General features: G+C 43.8%; 1 protein-coding gene across 1 annotated transcript in view; it reads right to left on the bottom strand.

The window, feature by feature from the left end:
* The window catches only part of LOC119450096 (transcription elongation factor B polypeptide 3), a 31,017-nt gene that overhangs the window by 7,793 nt on the left and 3,095 nt on the right, over positions 1-20,129 (bottom strand). Inside the window, exons 5-11 of the mRNA XM_037713459.2 lie at positions 18,016-18,519; positions 14,116-14,236; positions 13,926-14,015; positions 11,184-11,237; positions 10,353-10,450; positions 3,814-3,915; positions 845-923 (exon numbers count right to left, since the gene is read on the bottom strand). Of these exons, the coding sequence (XP_037569387.1) occupies positions 845-923; positions 3,814-3,915; positions 10,353-10,450; positions 11,184-11,237; positions 13,926-14,015; positions 14,116-14,236; positions 18,016-18,519 (1,048 nt within the window). The remainder of the gene's footprint in view (positions 1-844; positions 924-3,813; positions 3,916-10,352; positions 10,451-11,183; positions 11,238-13,925; positions 14,016-14,115; positions 14,237-18,015; positions 18,520-20,129) is intronic.

The following is a 20,129-nucleotide window of genomic DNA, read 5'->3' as shown; positions in this document are numbered from 1 at the left end:
TATTTTCGCACTCGTAGTATCGTCTGCTCGCGTCAGCTTTCACTTGCGCTTGTTTTGGTTCGCTTTTCAGGCGAGATCTTCATGCGGTAACATGGCTGAATGAAGCGCCTGCCCTCGTCCGCCAGTCGTATCACGCTCGTTGTGTAACGGTCTCTACGGTGTTCCTTTGTTTCGTAATTCATAGCCTCGTGGTGCCGTGACCTCCGTAGTTATGCCAAGGAACTTATCTTTCCAAATAACTTGTTTACACACTTTGAAAAAAAAAAAAAGTTCAGCGAAAACTGACGAGCTGTTTTAAAGTTGCTCAATAAAACTGCGGCTGCGGTTCGTGTGGTGTCGTGATGCTGCTCCGCATAACACGTGCGTTATGTGGAGCAGTATTACTTGACGCCACAAGAAGCTTCGCTAGCGAGTTTGTTACCAAGTAAGCCTGTTTTCTGATGTTTTGGAGCTTGCTTTGGATGATACATTTTATTTTCTGGTTCCCATGAAGATTGTATCAACAAGGTCCCACTTTATGCTAAAAGTCTAATGTCTCACCAGAGTGTCAAACAGCAGATGTCTGTTTCACAGTATGCCACAATACCTGCATTTCATCCTTGGGGTACAACTAAAATTTTAACAAAAGCACGCACAAGATGCAGCAAAAGGTTAAATTGTGGTGGTTAACTCCTTCGCTTTGAAAAAAAAAATAAAAAAATTTTCAGCAAAGCCTACAACTGCATGCAAATGTGTGCGATTCTCTCAAAGAGCCTAACGTAATATTGCTCTTCATGCCGTAAGGCATCTTCAATTAACATCTAAGTTTATCTAGGCAAAGAAAATTGTTTAATTCATGAGTTACCTGGCGTAGCCTTGGCCATGGAAGCAGAGATCGTGGCGGTCAATGACTTGAACTTCTCTTCACGTTCATCATACTTTTTCTGCAAAAGCACAAGAATATGTGACAAGCGTTAAACCACTCGACAGTTGAACCAATCTATGTTAGTGACACTGCTTCACAGTGCAAACACATCCGCTGTGTTGAGCTTTCAAGCATCAAAATTAAAGAAATGTTATCAATCGACTTTGGTGCATGTGTGTGTGTCATGCCAAAGCTTGTGTGTTTAAGTAGGAGGATGCTTCCCATTTGTACAAAATGCAGTTGTTTCAGTGACTATGGCATTTTGCTGAGCATGAGCTCATAGGTTCGATTTCTAGCCATGGAGGCTGTACCTGGTGGATTTAGCTACAGTGAAGCCCACTTACAACGATCCCATTTAAATCAAACTTTCAGCTACTATGAACAGTTTATAAACACCCAAAAAGTTTGGCGAGGAGTATGAGAGAGCCATCCACTTATAACGACTGCGCCCTACTCCGTTCTGTTACAATAAACAGAATGAACCGCGATGCAACAAATGCGGCCATGTCTCGGTAAGCCGGGAGAAGGCAAACAGTTGCACTTAGCCTGGTGCACGACGCAGCAAATGAGCACAGTGCCTCACTTTTATCTCAAACTTTTTTTTTTTTTTGCCTTCTGACTTACAGATGCGCTGACACTGCTGGTACATCGCACAAACAATCACAGCTGTGCAGCACGTAGCAATGTCTCAAGGATATAGACAACTTGAAGGAGAAAGCGAGGGGCGACAACAAGCAATGAAGGCGATTGGAAACTTAGGAAGTGGTTAACATTAGGCCATACAGTTTAGACCGCTTATAACGTAAGTCGTCGGAGTCGCGAATATCCGCACTATAACCAAAGCAACAATTTTCAAGGCCCGCACATATGCAAAACATGTGCACCGAGCCGCCATGCGTATGCGACAGTCGAGGAAAGCGGCTAGAACGTTTGCATTCAATTTACAGTCGAATCTCGTTAATTCCAACCAAATCACGCGGTGGCGCCTCCGACCGGCACATTGCTCCGGCACCACCATAGAGTAAAAGCTTAGGAGAGACCCCTCAATGTCGCGCGCGAACAAAAAAAAAAAAAAAAAAAAAAAAAATCAATTTCTCTCAAATGGCAAGGTCGCCGATTCTGCGTTGCGCCGAAACATGCGTGTACGTGCCGACGTCTCAGCCACGCTACCGTAGCCACGCGTAGAAAATGGCAGTGAACCCCTCTTTCTCCTTTATCCTTCCTATACTTTCTAGTCACGTGTTGACCTTGCACGCTGCGGCTGCGACGCAGAGGGAAGCAGCGGCGCTGTCCCAGGCCGGCCAATGAAACTGCCCCACGCCGGCAAACGCCCGCTTTCCGATAACGGCAGAGAACGAAACTTCGGGGAGGTGGCGCCGGGCCGGCTGGAGCGACGGCGCTTGCACGGCAGCAGGCGTGCACGGTGACAGTCGAAAGTGAGGGAGCTATGAGGGAGGGCGAGGGGAGCCACCGAAGCGGCGGAGTTGCCGAGGCGAAATACGCTTCCCTGCTGCCCTCCTCCCTCACATTCCACGGTCTCTGCGTGCGCCCTTCGCCGTGCTGTGCAGGCGCCGCCCGCTCCCTGAAGTTTCGTTTACTGCCGTTATCGTGAAGCGAACGTGGCCGGCATTGGCAGTTTCATGGCCCTCGCTCGCTATGCGCGCCCTGATATTTCACAACTCACACTCAAGATTCTGGTTTCAGCCTCACTGGCTGTTCGTTTGCACCACGTGCCCTTCTCCTCCACTTCGTCTCTTTCTCTCTTCCTCGAGCACTCCTTGGGGCGCCCGTTTGAGGGGAGCGTTCGCCATCACCGCAGACTTCCGTACTCCCAGGCAGCCGCACTGTAACCGGTATTTCGTTTCCCACAACTGCACTATAAGTGATACGTGTATACATGGAGTGCTATGGGAAAATTAACGGGAGTCTGAAAAGACCGCACTATATCCGGTCCTGCCCTATAAGCGGTTATGTTATAAGTGGTCTATACTGTATAATGTTGAAGATGGTCTCTTGAAATGGTCTGTGAGCACCAAGACATTGAATATTCCCACCAATGGTCCTGTAATGCTTGGTAAGTCGAGGATATTTGTCTCTCTTATGGAAGGCTGCGAGAATAAGGTGCTTTTGGAAGGTTTGAATTTCCTTCTGCCAAAGTCTCCAAAGAATTAATGTGAGGCATCAGCTCAGTCCTGTGGACATAGATGACCAATGCAGGCATTGCCGGCTGTGGACTAATATGGGACGACTGTTGTGGCTGACTACGGCCTTGATGTCTCCGAGAACATCTCAGATGAAATATTGGTCGCGTGTACAAATTCTGCATATGAAGGGCTCCAGTGACAACGGGTATGACCAGGAAACTACAGATTCCCCAAATGCGCATCCAGTGGTTTTGATATCAACTGCCTCAATCTTGATTACGTCGCACAGGCATCTTGCATATGCCAGAGCCTTGACCTACGATGACGTCAACAGCATGACAAAGATGCAGAGTGCCATTATCGGGTCTACACTACTTAACAGACCTCAATCACTGATTTCTACCAATAAGTACATTGCCTGTCATTTTTGGTTATAAAGCACCCCCTTCTGCACCTTGTTCAGTTCTTTATCGTTAGTTTTTAGGGTAAGCACAATTATTTTGAACTGCTGATATAGGAAACACATTTTGCACACCAAAGGTGTTCGGTGTATCCGGGCTTGACTGTACCACTCAATGCCATATGGTCACAATTATTCTGAAGCCCTTCACTACAGAATCTCTCGTAGTCCAAGTGTTGCTTTGGAAGATGAAAATCATTCAATCAAGCCTTACATTTTTAGCAGCCGAGGGCATGTCACAAATCTATGAAGATAACATTGTGGCGAAACACATTTTGCTAATAACTAATGGTTAGGACTCTTACCAGGTACAACTCCCGCCATGTCTCTCCTGCGTCCGGAATACTGCTTTTGAATTCTCGAGTGCAGTGTGCCTGCCACAACTCGTCAGTGTCGTCGAGGAGGTACTGGGAAATAAAAATATTAAAGGAAAATAGTAAGGCTTCACATCAGAATGAAACATAAATGAATGCTTAATTGGATTTTGTGCCTCCATGAAACTGTGCATCAACAACCTAGCACAGTGGTTCTCATACACGAGCTTGCAGGACAAATGGGTTCCAAAACGGGTAACTATAAGGAAGCCTGGTTCTTTTATGGCTGGATGAAATGAGGCCAAGCAAAGCAAGTGTGTCTAATCTCTATTCCTATAACATTCAAAGCATGTAACCCCTTTTCCCTCCTAAAGAGGCTAGCTAAAGTGCGTAATCTTGTAAAGAGAGAATCTAACATGAAATTTACAGATAGTCTGAAATGGACAATTTTAAACTGGCACAGAAAGAAAGCCATCAGAAAAAAAAAATTAAATTTTCCACACAAAGCTCCGACACCATTCCACACACAGAAAAATTAGAACATGGCTACCTTTATTTCTGGCCATAGAGATTATGTGCAAACCAAGAAAAAAATGAAATGCTATTTGAGCTAGAATTATTTAGTATAGTACGTAATTAATTAATTAGTGATTGGTTTACAGCACTCAAACATCACTTCTGCAGATCAAAAATTATACTATGGGCTTTGCATTAACTTTCCTATGCTTAAATCAGGATTTTAATATATCAAACTGAGCGTATAAAAAATGACATGTTGGGCTTTCAGGGGTTAACTGTCTATAGTACATGTTTAAAAAGCCATGACACCATTCTATGTATTACAGTTTTAGTCAGGTGCATCACATCCTTGTTCACAAGATATGCATTCTTTGTTTTGTCTTTATCAATCATCTTTTGATTGCATTTTGTTCATAAAGAAATTAATGCACTGATGTGTGACACTGTCAACTGACGGCTGCATGGCTTGTTAGTTAAGCATGGCTTGGCACAAATGTTTCACACCAAGTTGCAAAGCTCAGTTAGCAGCGGTTAGGAGTTAGCACAGCATTTTTGAACCAACTATTTTTTAAATATTTCTGGAAGCAAGGTGTTAGTGACTCGCAGAACTTTATTTTCCAAAAGAGCCCTCTACACTACCTGTATCCCATGTTACAGCGTTTGGATAGGCTTGGCTACCTGGCTAACAGCTCTGTGTACTGAGCAGTGCCTGGCTCTCCAGTGATGACGAATGTGCAGGCTTACTTTGGCAGTTATCAACATCATCTATTGCTATCATCATGGCTCTGCATAATGTGCTAATGGTGGTTAAAGCCTGTAACCCCTGGCAAAGGTCAGTCCACCGACCGAAACAATGGTAGTTGAATGTGCGCATAAAAGCAGTTCGTACAAAGCATGCGCTTAGCTCTCACTGTGAGCGTTTGTGTGCGTTGCGAGAGGCTACCAAATCTCACATGAACCGTTCACTGGGGCTATAACAAAAGTGGTGACACAGTGTGCAAGAAATAAAAAGAATGTAAACTTGGAATACACAAGAATGCAAAAGTGCAAAAATGTATGCTTTAAACAGGAAGATACTAAAAAATCCGAGGGCACCTAAGCACTTCTTATGAGTTGTGAATGCGAAAGCATTAATGTCCAATTGAATGCAGCTGAGCAGTCCTTCAAGTTATGAACTCTTTGTAAGCGATCGAGTGCATTGAGACGCTTGGCACATTTTGATTTGGCGTTACCGAGGCACAGTTAGAATGCAGGCGAGAGCTTGCCCAGACAAGGAACGCGCGTATAACACATTCTTCTAAGAGCGAGAGCGATTTGACGTCTGGGCAATGCCCTCTCTCCTCATGCAACATATGGTGCGCTACTGCGGCAGCAGGTGTGCCCTTTCGCCTGCTCTGCTCCGTCGAGGTGTGCTCGTGTCGTGGTGTCGCAGCCAATGGGATCTCCGTCGAGGCACGCTCGTGACATGGCATCACTGCCAATGGAAATTTAGATGCCGTTTCGCTGCTCCAGACGTCGGACGCCAGCTTTTTCACTCAATTAGCCATTTGAGGCTTTTGCATCAATAATAGTCTGTCAGATCATTTATGCAGTTCAAAAAGTTATACAAAGGTATCAATCTAGCTTAGTTACAGAGCAAGTTACAATGCTCTTTGGTGCTTGGTGAGGAGTGTACTTACATAATATGTGTGAGGATCAAAAGGAGCTGAACAGCTTTATGTTCACAGAACAGGACCATGAAGTGACAAGAGTATATATATATATATATATATATATATATATATATTACAGGTGCACATATGTTACGCCCTTAACAATTGCCCTATATCCTCAGTTCTGAGAAACTGAAACTATGTTGCCAAGAAATTCTGTCAATTCTTGCACACGTGCAGATTTCGGCAATGTGTAACATAATAAAGAAATTCACTTCACAGCATCCTCGAATAACAAAAAAGTGATAAAAGATATCTGCATGGGAGAGCTTCGAAGACATTTGCAAATGAAGCTTGAAGGCATTTTGTATTTTTGTACTGTAAAAAGACTTACCACTGAAATGACCAAACAACCTTGCAGAAATTCTGCTGAACAGATCATGAACATTTTTTATATACGGTTATAATTTATTCACCGCAACCCTTCACATACATCATTGAATAAAAAAAAAAAAAAACGGGTGTTGAAACTCGAAGATTCAGGCAGTTTGCTGAGGGACAATAAATCTGTGCACTGTGCCACTCAGCTTTCTGCAATGCATTTAAGTTTAGTGTACAAATATAGTATACAGATAGTGTAACGCCATTGACATTGCAGATCGATATACATTTTATACAGGGTGTTTCAGTGAACACTTTCAAAATTTATTTAAGGTTGCCTGTGGCAGATAGCCCAATTCTAGTTAATGAGCTGCTCTACTCGAAGAGGTGGACATTACTTTCACAAAAATATGAAATGCATAATCAACTAATTAACAAAAATTCACTAATTAAAGGGAAACTGAACAGGTTTTAGATTTCTAAAAAGTGACGTCTTTCTGACGCACAGACACTTGAAATCCCCGGTACGAAGTTTTGTTTTTTGATCATACAAGTAGTGGCGGCGTAATTTAGAATTAAATTCGCAGCTACACTCCGCCCACTGTGGCTCGTGGAGTCAGCCCACGGCGGCGGCGGAAGGGAAAGCTAGCGGAAACGACATCAATATAGGGGTCCCGGGCGCCCGCGCAGAAATCGTGTGAAGGTTTTGTGCTTCAGTCATGTTGCATCTGTGGCCTTTATTGCAAATGATCAAGATCCTCCACCCTGCGTTTCCGGCTTACGCTTCAAAGGACTGTTACCTGAAGGAGAACTCCGTCTAAGAAGCATACACTAGTGTCACCATGCCGTCCTTTTGTGCTGCCTACGGCTGTACGAGCACCGGCGGCCAAGACGACATTATCTTTCACAATTTCCCACGGCAGAAAAAACAAGCTGCTCAGTGGATCGCAGCGGTGAAACGAAGTAATTTCAAGCCTTCAAGAACCACTCTTCTCTGTTCAAGACATTTTCGGGACAGTGATTACCGATCAGAGTTTATTGCTGATGCGTGCAATGGGAATTCCGGTGAAATCTGCTCGACTAAGGCCAGGTGTGGTGCCATCAATCTTCGCTCATAAACGGAATGAATCGCCGCCACCGAGAGCAGCCTTCGCGAAAGAGACGGAAGCATGATGTAAGATATCGAATGTAGGAGCTTATGCCGCATGTAGAAAAAATGCACATCGTTTTTCTGGGTAATCGCCATCTGTTTCTCATTCTGTTACTTAAATCTCTGTTTCTCGCTTCTGTCGTTGGCGATGCTTTCCCCGAAGGGTTCCAAATCTGGGCCTGTATTTTGTGGAACGTCTCTGAAAGAACGCGTCCTCAATGGTCGGCGGTCCGTCGCATGCTATTTGAGGTTGTGGAGACGATAACCGAGGCTGTGACGGACCGCCTAAATGCACACGGACAAGTTTCGTGAATGCGGCCCAGACGCGGGACTCGCCATGCGAATGTGTCACCCAAAATTGTGACTATGGCCTGAGAATGGGCGTTGCAAGTATAATACAGGTGTCGCATGGCCCACTTTTGATCTCAATCATGCCCGATCCGGGTCGAATTTCTCGGTCGTGATTCGCTTCTTCGCACAAACTGCACGAGGGAGCCAATCGCAGTCGAGAATTTCGATCCAGATCGGACTTGATCACGATCAAAAGTGGTCGTGTGACACCTCCGTAGGCAAGACCGTGTGCAAGAATTTCGTTTACTTCCTGGCAGCACAAACATTCTTCTTCTATTTCCATTGCACTGCAGTGCATGCAGGAACACCTGTCGCAACAGAAATATACGTCAGGTAGAAAAGACACCTAAAATAAAGTTTCGATGTCACACCAGGCATCCAGCCGCACTCGGATACCTAAGTGCCCATGCGCCTAATGAGTGCTTACATCACTTGCTTTAAGGAAAGTGGTGGATTGTTCAAAGGCGTGAAGTGACAGGAGTGGGCTTTTACCTCTGATTGTTTCAACACAACCGGAAATCGAGGGCCAAAAAGCATAAAATAGAACTACAGTAAACCGTATAGATATGCATAACAACGTGCAGTGGCACACTTTTTTGTTTTTCGTCAAATTCCCGCACGACATGGCAAGCAGCCCAAGCACGCCGTCGGGGCGTCCAACGCTGCTTCTAGCACCGTGGGTCACAAAACAACACAGCTATACTGCAAAAATAAGAAAAATTCACTTCCGTGCGGCGTATATTTTTCTGGCACTTCTGTATCTTGTATTGTTATCTTAGTAACTGCAAAATGCACTGTACTGACAGTGCATCTCCGCATTCACGCGCAAGATCGAATAACGCAATGATTGCACTCATTGTTTGTTGCACTCAGAGCACAGCAGAAGGCATCTTTGTACCTAATATCTACACTGAATTAAATTATATTGCAAATACAATAATTTCCATGCGATGTGTACCTTCAGGGCACTTCGGCAGTTGCACTTCATTACTTGCAAACCAGCAACAGTAGAATGTACTGTGTACAAAACGAGTCTCTCTTTCCGTATTCTCTGTTATAAGGACGCCCGGTATGAAGATAATACAATCTCACTCTGACTTCTAAGGCTATATAGAACGGTACAGCTTCAGAAAAACTTACGAATACGTACCAGGCGATACTTCCAATGCGGGTAAATGTCGCAATTAGGTCCTCGGATCCGGCGGGCTCCATTCCAACTTCCGCGCTGGCTATCGCGCTCGCGCTTGGCGTAGGTGTTTCTCGTTGTCGGGCCACTGTTTCAAATGCGCATGGTGTCACGCAAATCACCCCTAAGTGATCAAAATTATCCATAGCAGCGACTGAACTGCGCGAAATCGTCTGGGAGGTAGTCGCCGTACCTGGTCAGAAGCTGTCACGTTGCGGCGGGCTCTCTTAGACCCATGGATTGACGTCACAGTGCGCTCCACCAATCATCGATGCGAGCCGGATTCGCCGCGCGCCACCCAGCCGCAGCTCGGAGTTTTTATGCCAATAATGCGTTTTTGGTTGCGCCATGTCAAATTTCTTGTCGATTTTCATGTTCAGGGTGCTCAAAAGTATCAAATGGTGCTTATAACTCGATTTTTTTGGAAACATGTTCAGTTTCCCTTTAAGTTTTTAGCTAATTACCTGATGGCCCATATTGCAATTTACAAATTGTAGCCGTGGAGTTCGCAAGGATGACACCAGTTTCGAGATATTAATTCCCGAACCTTGCGGAGAAATGCATGGGCGTTCCAGTTAATTTTGTGCTTCAATGCAAAAAGCGACGTTTTGTTAAGAACCTAACTGGAATGCCAATGCATTTCTCTGCAAGGTTTGGGAATTAATATCTCGAAACTGGTGGCATCCCGAGAATTCGTTCCAAGTGGATCTGCCTTGCGAACTCCACGGCTACAATTTGTAAATTGCAATATGAGCCATCACATAATTAGTTCGAAACTTAATTAGTGAATTTCTGTTAATTATTCAATAATGCATGTCAATTTCTTGTGCAAGTAATGTCCGCCTCTTCGAGTAGAGCAGCTCATGAACTAGAATTGTGCTATCTGCCACAGGCAACCTTTAAGAATTTTTTGAAGTGTTTGCTGAAACACCCTGTATAAATCTTATCATAACCACCTCAGTGAGGAATGTGTATTTGGAAAAGAACAGATACTTCATTTTTATCTGTGTTACCACAAGCTATCGCACTTCGGAATCGTAACTATGAACTTTTCCTCGAGCCCCATGTAGGCTCATTTCTTATCCTAGAATTCTGTAGTACTATGGCCATTTTTTTGTTGTCTTTACTTCTCCATGTTCTTGTTCATGCTTTATTGGGCTTTTTATTGTTGCACATTAGTAAATTCTCCAAGAGGAGTCTGTCACGTACTTATAAGTTTAAAAAATATATAAAAAAATATGCGAAAAGCTCTGGTTCATCAAAAGCAGCATAAATTGCAATCAGAACTCACAGGGTTGTAGTCTTCGAGAGTGTACAGCTGCTTGGGGGTACACCTTTCTAAAACAGGCTTGAGGATGTCATATGGAACTCCTCCTGTGTATGCCATGCCTGGAATATGAAGGGGAGGGTGGGGTTAACAACACCACCAAGGTATGCTTGAGGAATTCTGTCATCCCACACAAGAAACAAATGAGTAACTTCGAGCCAATATTTCTATATGAATTGAATAGTCTTTGCTATCCCATTTGTATTCAATTCGAGAATTCCCTACTCAATGTTGTTGAATATTAGTTTCCCTCCTAAAATAATGGATAACAACACTTATTGGACTCTACAGGGAAGAAGACAGGTGCAAGTGGTGACCTTACTGGACGAATCTGTGCAGGACAATCGTGTTTGCTGCACGGATGTACCAGTTGCATCCCTTTAAAACACTGTACAGCGTTGTATAGTACTATTACCCTTTGCTCCTTCAAAGAACACAGCACTCTTCATGCATCAAGTGATGCGCTGTTCCTGTGTTTTATTACTATTGCTGCGATGATGTGTGAGATACAATCATCTTTCTCACTAACAAGCTCCTTAGTTGACTAAATGTTCAGTTCTAAATGGCATTATATGTATACCAAATAATGTAAATAAGCCTTCTTTTTTTCCTTTTGCCAAATTGGCTCCACATAATGTCTCCCCATTTTGTTTAGAAATAAGAAAATATTTGGCATTCGATTGAATATTCGAAGAATGTTCTTCTTAAGCATTCATATTCAATTCAATTAGGAAATTTCACAATTCGAACACTCCTACAAGTGAGCTAATAAAGAGATCACACTTTCATTCTTACCTTCGACGTTTTCTATAAGCACCTTGATGCAAGCTTCGTGCAGAGTGGGAACCTCTACAAGAGGAAAAAGAAGAGATCATGTGAATGATGTTTTGTATGAGGTCCTGTCGTCGCTAGCACAATGTCAGTGTGCACATAATGCCCCATACTCAGTAATTTACCAGCAAGATTTACCTGTGAAGTTTTTATATGATCTATTCATGATCCATGCATTTCACAGTATTTCAAAGACAAGAACAGAAATACACTGCACTGGTCTTCACTAATGAGCATTACGTGCAAAAACATTTTGCTGAGAGCATGATGCATCTTTGTAGCAGAGCAGTCAACCCTGAGAAGGGGTAAAACTGCTTGATGACCTTGCATGCTTGAAGATTACGATTGATTGCTTGATAGTGTTTAAATGGACACTAAAGAGAATAATGATAATAAGAGGCTTAGTAAGACAAAAAAATTAGACACAGCAAAGCAGCCTAGAAGTTCGTGCACCAGGTTACCATGACGTAATGGATCTTGACGCTGTCTGCCTGATCCTAGTTCATTTTTCATTAGCAAAGATTGACCACGTTGTATTCTAAACGAGTCTAAGACTGTGCTTAACAATCTCAAGAAGAACTTTTACTGAGCCCCAAATACGAAAAAATACTTTGAAATTTGTGACATCACATTGAAGTGCCGACCCTGAGGCTTTGGAGCGAAATTCAAAAAATGAGACTTTGACCTTCATTCTCTATTCTGATTATCGACCTAATACCATAAAAATAATCAAAATACCAAATTTTGAAGGATGCTTTAGCGGTCTAAACTGACTTATTGTTCCTCTTTAGTGTCCCAAAACAATGCAGGTGCTATGAGAGATGATGTAGCTCATGACTACGAGTGGATCCTGGCCACATGGGTATTTTGTTAATGAGCAGCCAGAACATAGCAAGAGTGTTTTGCTCCTAAAATACAGCTGCTAAAATAACTGGGTGTCGAAAGCGAGACCTAGTATTCAGCAGCGGAATACAACCGCCGTGACTGAGCCACCATAGCAGCTCTATGCTTGTATACAATTTAATGTAGTCACAATTGTAAAGTGCAACTAGAATGATTTCTTGAAAATGTTGAAACTTGAATTAGAAACAAAAACGCAAACCATGAAGAAAAAAAAATCTTACATTCACATCACGGTGACCTTCAGAAAGGTGCACCTTCACATTTAAAGGTAAGAACCATGCTGTTACGTTAAAGGACTCATTATTAGGCCCAACTGAAAATCAGGGGCATCCAGAGAGCATTCTACCACAGGAATATTTAAACAGGGTTCAGTAGTAGCCAAGAGAGAAGCAAGAGAATCTTGTAAAGCAGTGGTGAGGAGACCTGCACTTCCAGTGCCGAGGCTCTTTGCTGTTGCCTGAACTGGTGCCTACAAGCGACATTCAACTCTTGTAATGACCCCTATCTTCTTTTTTCGTTTTTCATCCTTTCTTTTTCCTGCTGAGCGGTGCATTCCTAAAGGTGTTTCTGCACATTCTGTGTTTTGCGGGAATGTCCAACATGTTCCTGTTACTGCTGGCTATTGCTACACTTCAGGCAGCATGCACATGTCACAGAAGTGATGCCCCTATGGCCACGTCTTGCTCGCTACCCAAGCAGCTCGTTCAAGGAGAAGAGGATGCAGGCTTTCTTTTTGATTTTTCAGCTGTTTCCACACTTCTCGAACCTACACCGACCCACCATCATAGCTTGATTTGGTGCCCAGGCCACGCTGGGCTCGAGGGTAATGAGAGGGTGGACACGTTAGCTCGCGCGTTCAGGTAACCGAGCGGGGCTCTCTAGGTCCCGATTATAGCCTGTCCCAATTCTAGCCAGAGAGATTCTGGCTCACCAGCGTTTCACGTGCCAAAAGGATGGAATGCCTCACAAGTCCCTAAGCAGTGAAGAGGCTATTGACCTAAGAAGAATACAGACGGATGTATATCCACATCTCTCAAAATTACACACTATACATCCAGTGCTTTACCTGGCTAAATGTCCATAGTGCGGAGCGAGCTAGGCCGACACACTACCACGTTTCGTAAGGATGCGGGCCGAAGCCTAGAGACCTGAACTCTATTTTAGGCAATCAGACAACAATTAGTATGGAGCAGTGGGAGGCCCTGCTCCCCAGTTCGGACCTGGGGGTGCAACTATCACTTCTGGATCAAGTCCGGCGGGCGGCGGAGGCCAGTGGAGCCCTGAACGGAAGGACCCGACCATAAGACTATGAGCCCTTCCCCTTTTTCCTCTTGAATAAAGTCTTTCATTCATTCCAAGCCATACAATGGCATGAAAATTTGCAGGCACAATCGTCATCACACGGTCTCCACACCGTGAACGATTGTTTACAATGCTCAAAGCAGTTGAGGAGCCATTTTAATGATACCAGTCGTGCTGAATTTGGTGTCTTGGTGATATTCTGCCTGGTAGCATTAATTGATATAAAATTAACAGAGGCAATTTCATATGCAACTGCAATGCCATGCATTGTTATACATAATGTGCAAACACAACACCTGATGAGCAATTTCAAGTTGATGATGGAAAAAAAAGACAGGATCGGCATGGAGTGCACCCAAGGACAGTCATTTGCTCTAGAATAAGCTCAACCGAATGTGGTCATTGTTCCATGGACGCCTTCACTTTCCCAGTAATGCAGCTTAAATGTGACAGACAACTATGGAGACACAACTGTGAAGTCTATTAAAAATCTTTACACACCAGGCAGAAAACAGTTGCGTCGGCCGGAGTAGACTTGCGTTCGGTCCTTCCGTGAAGATGTGAAGATGATGGCTTCCTCATTCGTTAAGCCTGCATGAACAGAAAGAGCATGGATTGTACATTGCGGAACACATTGCAGTCCACCCAAAGCATTGAAGAAAGAAACAAAATGAAGGAAAAGACTTCTTACTTTTTTTCGGTGGTTTTGATGGTGGTTCATCAAATAACCTGTGGGGCAGAGGTTTGTACACAGGCTGGATCTCTGGCAGCATTGATGATACTTCGTCCCTGTCTAAAGGAGCCAAGTCGGGCTAAAAAGGCAAAGAATGTCCAATAACTAACTGTCCCATCAAAAATCACCGTCCAAAAGAAACACAAAGGCAGAAAATGTTGGGTATAATACCCATGCCACATTGGCACAAAAATAACTAACTGCTCAATGCGGTGCCGCACAAGCATACCTCTAAATACATGTGAATGGAGAAATAGTTTTTACTCATCAACCACTGCACCAGTTTTTTTTTTTTTGGCATTTAAAAGAAAAAGTTAAAATCAAGCAACTGTAGGAACCGGACTTTTTATTTAAGCCATCAACTTTTAAAGAAAGATTCTTGAAAGTTGCAAGATATTAAAAAACAAAACTATCAACTTCACAACTCTAACTCAGCAACAATACACAATATATCACAATTCTGTAAACTGCATCCAATAATATGTCTAAAGCGGAGAAAATTGATGCGTTATATACCCCTCTAAGATACACCACTAATTTATAAGTAGGAATTCTGCGATACCCTGGTAAACACTGTAGCCATTTCATGTAAGCTATAAATTTACATATCAAGTTTTTTAGATGCTATAACGGATGCTGTTTACAGAACTGTGATATCTGTCTTTGGTGTGGAGTTGCGAATTTGCAAACTTCATGTTGCTATATTTCTTTTAACTTAACAATTTTCAGGAATCTTTCCAGGCTAAATCATAAATCTGTTTCTTACAGTCACTAGAATTTAACTTTCTCTCTCAAATTCAACAGACTTCATTCAAATCGGCCCAGTGATTTTCTCATAGAAGCATTTGTGCCTTTGACATGTATTTGAATAGGTGGCATTGGAGTTGGCCCTGAGCTCAAGCTTCCTCTTAAAGGCCAACAGCGACACCAGCCATCTATATGACTGCAAAAAAGTGAAGTTGCCTTACTATGTGGCTCTATGTGGCTAGTTTATTTTTACAGCTGTTTCTTTTTGCTTTCCCAAGTTTTTCTGACTGGTTTGGTTTTTCCCATCTGAAGCGCATGGCACCTTTGGAGTTATGCATTTTTAACTTGAGAATTGCTTTTTGATAGTGCTGCTTTGTGCATGCTGAAAGGGTTAAGACCACATGACAGTTATTCTTCATATATATTGTTCATCTTCCGGTAATAAACTCAAGCTGATAGTCGGCGCCATGCGGTGTACCCTGCTTTTCTGAGTCACTGTCCTTAGTTGCACTATTGCAGCCATGAATATACACTAACTCGTGCCCAATTTTCCCTCCTTAAGTAAAAGAATAGTTTCAGATAGTGCAGGTAGACAGCAACCTCCATGCAAGCTTTATACGCTTCATGAATGAGTGGATGCGCTATGAAAAGCTCCCAAAAATAGATGTTTTTGATACTGACACTGGAAACAACGGCACCATCACCAATCACTGGGAATGACGCTGAACCCGGAATTTTGAGAAAATACATAAACCTTGTGGGGGAGCACACGCTGCCACCTTCTCCCGCGGGCGCTCGCCCGTCGCCGGCGCACGGAGCGCCCGCGACAGCAGCCGGGTGGACATCTCGTGCGCGCCCACCGCGCGCTGCGGGAGCCGGGCGAACACGGGAGAAATGCACTTTGCCCTCTCCCGGTTCTCGCTCGCCTCTCGCGACGCGCGTGCCGCGCGGGAAGAGGGAAAGCATCCGGCGGGCGAGGAGGACACTCCCCTCGCGGAAAGGCAAAAAGGCATAAAAGAGCGCGACCGAGAGACCCCCGCTCTCTCTGACCTCGCTTGACCTACTGCCTGGACGGTCGCCCGAACCCTACGTAGCTGCGATTACACGCGCTACGGGTTGGGGAAGACCCCCACAACCTGCACCAAAACAAGACTGTCGAGACTAGCTACGCAAAATGGAAAGAAATAAAAAGGCGGATGAGGGTGGGTTTATGCTTACAGGTACACTAGAGCATTCATTAGACGATGATGGTAAGTGATATGTTTAATCAAAACAATGTTAATCGCAATGGCAATGAGAAACCAATTAATGTAGACTTATAAGATTGCTGCTCTGAGTACACCCTAAATGCCAGGATCACATTTTGGATTAACAAAGTTTTTTTTTTGACTAGCTGGCGTTTTATGGCAATTCGGTCTGCTTCCTTCAGCATGTGGTCTCGGATTGCAATGATGCGGAGCATACTTGAAACCAGAGCCAGAGGAAGCCAGCCCAAGTCAAACTGGCTGTACGAGGTACTACAGGGCTAATGCTACAGCAGTTCTCATCGGCAGACAAGTGCTGAAAGCCCAGCTAGTGCCGATGCACCGAGTTTCCTAGTCGCACTTTTGTGTAGCGCACAGGTCAGAACTTACAAACTGCTTGAAAATGTGCAAGGCACGAACATGCAAAACTCCTGCCAAATTGGCAGCAGCAGTCATCATGCCAATCACACAAGTTGTGGCAGCGAAGCGACTAAGCTCTCTTGGATCTCGGTCCCGATCCCAGCATGAAGGTGAGAGTGCCTCTGGGTGCCCTGAATGAACCAGACTAGGGTGTGTGCGAGCACTCAAATTAAATCAGCTGAATGTAAGGCTACAGTGCCCGAAAGCAACCAGACAAATGTACCATTAGATTTGGAATTCTTGTTTATGGTGCCAAATAGGGGCAAAGGATAACACGTAAGAAACATGCACATGCAAGAAAGCAAAAGATGTAAGAGAGACAAGGGGAGGGCTAAACCCCCTTGCAGCATGCAACAAGAGGTGGTGTTTACATGACGTGGTGATGGCAGTGAAATCAACACACTACCTTAACACTAATAATACCAAAAGTCAGAGCAGCCATCATCCCAACATGCTGCGCATCGTACTGTGTGGATATGTGGCTATGCAGTAAGGGATTAAAGGGGCACTAAAGAGAAACACTAAATCAGTGCAGACTGACAAAGTTTCTCTCAAACTCTCTTTATGCAAAGTTTGTAGTAATAGTTTGTTTATTAGAAGAGAAAATAGAGGTCAAATGTTCATTTTTTGACCTCACCACCAAAACCTCACCACTGTCACGCCTTGCGACGTTGGGGATTTCAAACTATATTTTCTCATATTTGGGCCGTTATGGCTCAGTAAAAGTTTTTACTAAGTTCAGTGTTCGGCTCTTTTAGAATACAATATAATCAATCTTTACCAATACAAATTTAATTAGGCTTCAGCAGATTCCGGCAAAATTTATGGCATCATGGCAAGCTGGCACAGGAACTTCTAAGGTGATGTCACTGTCCATCTTTCGCCTTTTTTCTGTCTCACCAAGTCTCTTCTCATGGCAAGATTAGCTCCTTCTGGTATTGTATAGAAGGGTAATTTACTAGCACAGTGCAAATTATTTTGACGGCGAAGTTGTTAAGGGGAGTTCTGCAATGTTTTTTTTGCACGATGGCGAAGGCCGACATGACGTAGTCAATATCAAATGTATATGCAAGGCAATGTGTGTCGGAGCTCTGAATTCGCTTTGAAACATAATAATGAATGATTACAAAGTAAAAGTTACCTTGCATATATCTCATTTGAATAGACAACAACTTATACGTGTATTTTTTTCTAATCAGTAATCCGTAATTTGTTTCTCATGTCACGTTTTACTGGTACCACGATGGAGGTCAGCTAAGAGTTTGCAAATGCGGCAGCAACAGCTGCCACATTTGAGCAAGGCCGTGAGCCAGCAAACAGACCCCCGGTACATTGGAAAGGTGCGAGAACTCGCTTATACAGCTCCACTGTCTATGATCTGTCTGTTGTCAGATTGGCATACATTGAAATATTTATTTCGTTAGTGTTGCTTTAAAGGGCAGCCCACCTTTCGTAGAGCCTCAGGCATGAGCTGCTCCTTTTTGTTTGCGTGTTTGCTGCTCCTGCTGCTGCCGCTGTGGCCCCCACTGCTACCGCTCTCACCGTTTTTCGAGCGAGACGATTCGGCTCCCCTGGAAGTGTGTTCAGCTCCCCTGGAAGAGTGTTCAGCTCCCCTGGAAGAGTGTTCAGCTCCCCTGGAAGAGTGTTCAGCTCCCCTGGAAGAGTGTTCAGCTCCCCTGGAAGAGTGTTCGCTTCCCCTGGAAGAGTGCTGCTTGGTTGCATCCTTCACAGACTCAACTCTGGATGGCTGCTGCTTCTTGGAAGGACTGATGGGTTGGGGCTTTTTCTTGGGTTTGGGCAAGGTCACTGTGTCGTTGAGGCCAAGACAAGCCTCGAAAGACGCGATGGAACCATCTAGACCCCCTTCACTGTGGCCAGCCTTCTTGAGGAGCTTCTTCATCTGTTTCTTGTCCACTTTTTTCTCTGGGCTCTTCTTTGGAGGTGGCTCGACCTGCATGCAGTACACAAAGTCATGCACCAATGCCAGAGCAAACATAGTACACTAACTTAAAACAAACTCAAAGCGACCGAAAAAATCTGTCTTTTCAGAAATTTGTTTTAACAGAAGTCATCAAAGAAAACAAAATCACTCTAACCACAACCAAGTATTAAGAGTATAAGAATCAAAAGGCACACATATAAAAAGGATATTTATTGCACTTAAGTGACCCGCCGTAGTTGCTCAGTGGCTATGGTGTTGGACTGCAGAGCACGAGGTCACGGGATCGAATCCCGGCCGCGGCGGCGGCATTTCGATGGGGGCGAAATGCGAAAACACCCGTGTGCTTAGATTTAGGTGCACGTTAAAGAACCCCAGGTGGGCCAAATTTCTGGAGTCCTCCACTATGACGTGCCTAATAATGAGATTGTAGTTTCAGCACGTAAAACCCCGTAATGTAATTTTTTTAATGCACTTACGTGACTGATTCAAAATATTGGTGCTTTTATTTGGGAGACAGTAATTTTGTTTTCTGGTGCATTGAAAACCTGTGCGCTATCTCGAAACTCACATTTCACTTGACTAGCCCAAAAATCCTTCAGTGTCCGTGTGTTGAAACATGCCAAAGTATTATGGCATTATTAGATGCATCACGTGTGAGCACCATTTGTTCTTGTGGCTTCCCGGCAATGTCCTTATCATCATTTTCAGCCTGAAAAGACAACTCAAGGACCTTCTTAGCTACTGTTTTCATGATGTCAGCCCTGCATGTTTTCACATCATCGTTAACACTACTACAGTTTATGTCCAAGGAAACATGATCTGCTCTTGCTGGAGTGACAGGTCACTCGTAGGCCTCTTGCTGAGCAGAGCAAGTATCAGTGATGACTACAAATGGACGGTTCGTCTTCAGTGGATATTTCATTGCATGAAGTCTATGGGGAAACAACCAAGCACTCGAACATTGTTTGGCATATCTGAAGATTCGCCTTAACAGGGTTTCTTTAACAGGAGTCTACTGTAGCGGTAAATTAATGTGCCCCTGTTTCACTACAAAGTAGAGTCTAGTGACACAAAAAACAAAGTACATGTCATGCTCTTGTTCACATTATTTCTGTTTGCCTGAAAGGTAAACCACTGCTGAAAAGTTCCCAGAGAACAGCATAGAACATATTTCAAAACATATTTTCAGTATAGTGCAGCTTAGCATTTCTATTTCATGGCTCTCGATACCCATGTTTTTATCACAGTCAAAATGCATAGTATGGAGTATCCATGCTACTCACCAGCCATAAAGGACACACTTCCGTCAAGGACAAGCTTGAATAATAATAAGGTGCACAAACATCAACCAAACACAATAAGGTGCACAAACATCAACTGCCACTAAGCCGAAAATACCATGTGTTGTTGCTGCTTAACAGTAATCAGCTTACTTCACTCAATAATTGTGGTAGACTATATAAGAACATTAGATAGCCTCTTTCTCTTTTGTGCACCAAACATTCATAACTCGTGTGCCCTGGTTATGGTTCCTCTCTTGCAATATATGTGACCTTGTAAGAGAGCTATTAAGATAGTTTTTGACATCTACTGCAATGCTGAAAGGCAAGCCTGCTCCA

The sequence above is a fragment of the Dermacentor silvarum genome, chromosome 4 (assembly GCF_013339745.2).
Source record: "Dermacentor silvarum isolate Dsil-2018 chromosome 4, BIME_Dsil_1.4, whole genome shotgun sequence".
Lineage (NCBI taxonomy): Eukaryota > Metazoa > Arthropoda > Arachnida > Ixodida > Ixodidae > Dermacentor > Dermacentor silvarum.
Note: the sequence above shows the minus strand (reverse complement) of the source record. Positions and strands in the feature narration are given on the sequence as shown.